General features: G+C 33.5%; 1 protein-coding gene across 1 annotated transcript; it reads right to left on the reverse strand.

Moving 5' to 3' along the window:
• Positions 1 to 985: 985 nt before the first annotated feature.
• On the reverse strand, positions 986 to 1,852 carry LOC104240856 (uncharacterized). Its single transcript, XM_009795747.2, has one exon. The coding sequence runs from the start codon at positions 1,850 to 1,852 to the stop codon at positions 1,031 to 1,033; it is 822 nt and encodes a 273-aa protein (XP_009794049.1). The 3' UTR covers positions 986 to 1,030.
• Positions 1,853 to 5,784: the final 3,932 nt, after the last annotated feature.

Below are 5,784 nucleotides of genomic sequence, written 5' to 3' on the forward strand. Positions count from 1 at the left end.
AATTCACAGTGTTTCCTTAAAGAATTCAATCCCCTCCTAGTACCCAAGGTTATGGATTATTTCCTCCCAGGATAGAACGAATTACACACTGGTGTAGCGGTACTTCAAACCCCAGTGTTTCAGCGAACACAAAGTTCGGCAGCAAATCATACTTATGGTTGCTTTGTTTGTAGTTTAAAATAATGCACAACAAAGGAGGAGAACTCAGAAGTTGAATGGAAATTCTGAGAGGAAGGAATGCAATTTATAGCCGATGTTGAGTTCTTACTGAAGAGGATATCAACGATAGCCAAGCTCTCAAATTCGTTTCTGCCTGTGCCTTCTCCTAACAACTCTTATTCTGTTTTTCAGTTTTGTGTTTGTGTTCTGTGTCTTCGCTCGCAGTCAGCTATTAAGAGAATGACCAGCCGCCACTCATGGTGGAGCAATCACTAGGCTGTTATGGAGGAAGCACTTGACATGGTGGAAGGAGCACTAGGCTACCAATGGACAATGGAGCATGCACTTGGCCGAACTAGTAGGATACTTGGATTCTATCCACGGATTGGAAAACATCCGTTACAAACACGAATAATATTACGTTAATATTCATTATTAACAAATAAATTTGGTCCAAAAAATTAATCAATCAATTGACCGAAGCCGAAGCCGACCGAGCGACGACGACGACGACGACGCGAGGCTTGCCTTCTTCTTAACTCTTTAAGAGCTACAAGAAGAGCAATTGTATATATACCCATCAAAATCCTTTTCCTCTTCCAATATGGGACAATGTTTCAAGAAAGAAAAATTTAAAATTTTACTCAAAAATTTCATTTTCCCTCCATTTCCCATTCACCCTCTTTTTAAGACTTTTCCATCTTAAAATCCTCAACGGCAAATATATTGTGGGTAAGTAACAAATAGTCAAATTGCGCACCGGATACTTTCATGAATATGTCTAAATAATCTACACTCACTATTATTATGAAAACGAAAACGGAACACAAGACAACCAAAACAAAACAAAACAAAAACGACTAGATTTCCCCTAAGTTTGGAGGTTTGTAGCAACAGCTTGAAGTCTAATCTGTCTATTAAATCTTAGAATAAACTCCTCTACCCTTCTATTCAGCTCCTCTACTGACATCTCTGAGAATTCTTCATTTTCTTCATCTCTTTTATTTACGAAATAATATCTCTCAGATTTTGACCTTTGAATCCCATTTTTCTTCTTTTCAATATTCCCATTATTGGTCGCCACCTTTATCATTGCTTTTTCTGAGTTATTCCGTTCGCATTTGGCTTCACCACTCTTCTTATTCTTCTTCTTATCTTCTTGATCAACTTCATCTTTATCAGTAATGTTGATTATTTCTTTTTCTTTTTTGTTTTGTTCGACAAAAACCACATCTTTTATGTTTTCTTCTTCGTCGTCGCCTTGTTCTTGTTGTTCTTCTACTTCTTTTATCATAACGACCTCTTCTTGTGGCATAATCTCCTTATATTCAATAGATTTGATCGTATCCTGAGAATAATTAAATGATGAAGTACTAATATTAATACTCTTTTCTTGTTGGCATTTTTTAATATACTCTTCAAATGAATATTCTTGATTACTTGAAGAAGAAAAAGAGCCAAAATCAACTGCAATAATGAGAATGAGGGTGTTGGAAATGAAGAACCAGAAGTTGGTAGTGTTAAGAAGAGTAGATGGGGAGAGGTTGAAGATATAAAAGATGGAAATATACATGAAAATGGAAAAAATAAAGGCCCAAAAAGATAACCTATTTCTTTGTTGAGCTGTATTAATATTCCTGAATTTGCTAAGTTTAATAGGGTTTTCTATTAAATTTGGCTGAGAAATGGCCATATTTTGTTGAGGTTTGAGTTTGGTGGGAGGACTTAGATTTTGTTCAAGTGTGTTTGAACAAAGCGAAGAGGGAATTTATATATAGTAGGAAAAAATACAAGAGAAAGGGACTGGTAAGTCATGATTAATCTACATTCTAGATACTATTATTATTGCTAGTAATAATTGAGATATTGTGGTTACATGCAAGCCCTTAGAAGTAAAAATATTTCCAATAAGATCCTCAACTTTTCAATACAGGATCATATATTACCAGTCATTGTTCTTTCTATGAGTCAATCATTTTTTTTTTTGTGAGATAGATGTAGGTTCGATAGTTTAATTGTACTTAGTTTGACATTTAGTTTTCTGCATTCTATCTTCTTCTTTTTTTCCTACAAAAACGACTGCCTGGACAAAGAAGAAAAAATAATTTCTAGAAGCAATAAAGAAAGGGGAAAATTGTAAAGATTTCTCGCACCATTTTCCTGATCATTATTATAATTTGAAACATAAGCCTTCCACAACAGGTTAATCCAAATTTAATATTTTTTACCCGGGGCACAATATATAGTTTGTGAAAATTTACTAAAATTTCAACAATATTATAGATGAACTTATAATCTTAGAGATAAAATAAATGTAATGTTAAAACCTTAAAGAAGGAATCCATCAAGTTAAAATTCCTAAACCGCATTTGCATTAAATCAGACAATCATGTAATTATTTCATTGGATGGATATTGCAATAGTACAGCTATCCTATCAAACTCATGCCAACTGTTCTAGGAGTTGAATAAGTAATAATGCAGTATTGAATAGAGAACCGTGGAGGTGAGAAATATATTGTCTCTCTTGAAGCTTTAAATTGTTAGTCCAAATTAATGAATAATTGGGGGCTAGATATAGCAATATGGATAACATTTTGAAAGAAAAAAAGTTTTCAATATTTATTTTCTTTGTTGAGGATTTATTTTTGTTCTGCTTTGTTCTTAAGATGGGGAGGTCAAGGTGCAACTTACAAGCACAAGAGAATGTAAATAGATGAATTTAATAGAAACTGAACTTTATTCTTCAGGATGCATCAGTTTTACAATTGAATTTTTTTTTTGAGGGGGGGGGGGGGCGGGGGAGATGAAATTGATCCGTAAAAAAAAGGCAGAAAATGACTACACACAATGAGTTTATCACACTAATTAAAACACCTCATGCAAACAAAGTGGGGGGAAGGAGAGGGGGGGGGGGGGGGGGACAGATAATGGTATGCATAAAAAAAAGGAGAAAATGACTACACGCATTGAGTTTATCACACTGATTAAAAAACCTCATGCAAGCCTATCAACAAATGTCGTGCCTTTTCCATAAATCATTATTATTATTATTATTATTATTATTATTATTATTATTATGTTTGGCCATTTAATAGGCCATCTTAGAAACCAAATGACTTCATGACAGCAAGTGTTATGCATGGTAGTGCCTCACATTCTACCGTTTGCTCTTTTTAAAGAAATTATTAGACATATATATGGCAAAAGCTCATAAATTTATTTGATTAAACTAATCATTGAAAACTTGCTGGATCTTTATCTGATAGATGGGTGTAGTTTTCACAACTGATATTATAAATCTAAAATAGAGGTTAGAAATCCCCCTTCTACCTAAAACCATCCTCATCTTATGCATATAATTGTGTTATGTGGACCCTTTGCCCCCCCAACATTTGCTTTATATTTTAACTCCTTTGCCTTACAGATGTAAGCCTCTAGCTCCCTTCATGGGCCCAATCAGCAGCAAATTTATTCTTACGTGGCAGTTAAGTCAAACCACGTACGTCTTTACTTGTGGAAAACATGTTCATTATACTGTGGAAAATTTTAGGTATTGATTGAGATATAGGTAGAATACTTATATATGTTTTGGTATTTTTCAAGGCTTCAGGCTAATTGTTTGGATTGAAATAACTTGGTGTATACGAAAATTAACAAGGTAAACTTTAGCGACGATAAATCAGGCGATAAAAGAAAAATATTCTAAACTAAACATATATATAATCTATTATTATTTGATCAATCGACCTCATATGATTTATCATTAATATCAAGGAAGAAAATAAAAATATTAAGAGAATAGATTACCCTAAACAAAACTCTCTAAAAGATTACATTGTGAAGGTTATTGTGGTTATTGTGAAAAGATCCACAATTTATAAATGTTAAATATTTTTTTTCCGGAAAAAGGATAAGACATATGAATAGATTTATTCCTTTGAAGAGTCTTTTTCCATTCTTTCAAACAAGAGAGTAATAGATAAGAAATTCATTACAAAATCCTAACAATAATAAAATTGGTCCTCCTCTTTCTTTTTGGAAAAGGTAGGTTTTGCTCAATGGGGTGGGATATGTAACTAAATTTATACCACGCTATACAACATATTTTCATTTCTAGTGCCTTCTAATTAATTTATTGACCACAGGGTGTACAGATTATTTAGGACCTATATATTTTTTTTATTTTTTTAATGGACCTATATTAAACTATACGTAATTATTGTATAAGTTTAGGTTTGAAAGTTATCAAAACTTATGTGAAAATGAAGGGAGAAAATGGTGCCATTTGTCAACTTGGTATTTGCTCTATATATTTAACTTATTTTTACGTTGTTGCATGGTCAAATTAAAAATGTATTGTTTAGTTTTTAATCATGATTCGAAAATTAGGGTTAGGAACATAATTGCATTGAGTAATTCATGGGAGACTCAAAAGAAATAAAGACAACATTTTTTTTTATAAAGACAACATTTTTTTTTTATAAAGACAACTTACAAGTTTAGTCAAAGATTATTAGGGCTATGAAACTTATCGCAAGAACATAGGCACGAATCATGGCGCAGCCGCGCTGAATTATCGTATACAAATGTTCAACCATAAAACTCTATAGATTTGCAAATCAAGAATTCTATTTCAAGTATTGTCTTTTTGCTCACGCGTGTGTGATTGTTGTCTTAAAAGGAAACTGAGATCTATTAATTAGCTTATATTTGTAAGAATTCTTTTTGTACGAAGAAGCATTTAATTTGTATGTGATAGAATTTAGTTTTGCATGAAGAATTTGAGCCCTAACTTCTAGAGGATTCGGAGAATAGAGAGGAAGAAGTAGAAAATGATTTTATTTTTTAATGCACAGCTAAAGTGTTCAACAGTATTTAACAACTTAATCACTACTCTCGTGTCTCTCACGTGTGTATTGTCTAAAATACCCTTCTCGTAACTAACTCTAATCCTCAATACTCCCTCAAGCTGGAGGGTGGAAGATGTCTAACACACCAAGCTTGGATACTAAGAAACAATGTTGTGCAGCAGTCAATCCTTTTGTTAGAAGGTCTACTAACTGCAATGAAGAAGAAACATAACATGGATGTATAAGCCCTATCTTGATCTTTTCTCTTACAAAATGACAGTCTATCTCGATATGCTTTGTTCTTTCGTAAAATATTGGATTCCCAGCTATCTGTATTGCTGCCTTGTTGTCGCAGAACAAAGAAACACGTTTAGACACAATTATCCCGAAGTCTTCCAACATTCCTGTTAGCCATGTAATCTCTGCGTTATAGCAGTCATTCTTCTGTACTCAGCTTCTGCTGAGCTCTTGCTCACTGTAGATTGCTTCTTTGATTTCCATGATATCAAAGAATTACCTAATTTCACAACATAGCCTGTCACAAATCTCCTTGTATTTAGACATGATGGCCAATCTGAATTACAATATGCACTGAGATGATCAATGGCTCCTGCCTCCATCAATAACCCAGGCTTGGTGCGCCTTTGATATACCTTACCACTCTCAATGCTGCCTCTATGTGCGATTGTTTCGGATTTTGCATGAATTGACTCAAAGTTTGAACTGCAAAACTTATGTCAGGCCTGGTGATAATTATGTATAACAACCTCCCT

This window comes from Nicotiana sylvestris, chromosome 2 (assembly GCF_000393655.2).
Source record: "Nicotiana sylvestris chromosome 2, ASM39365v2, whole genome shotgun sequence".
NCBI lineage: Eukaryota > Viridiplantae > Streptophyta > Magnoliopsida > Solanales > Solanaceae > Nicotiana > Nicotiana sylvestris.

What these genes read in the sequence shown, in the direction of transcription:
- LOC104240856 (XM_009795747.2), bottom strand. Translation starts at nt 1,852, where the DNA reads ATGGCCATTTCTCAGCCAAATTTAATAGAAAACCCTATTAAACTTAGC.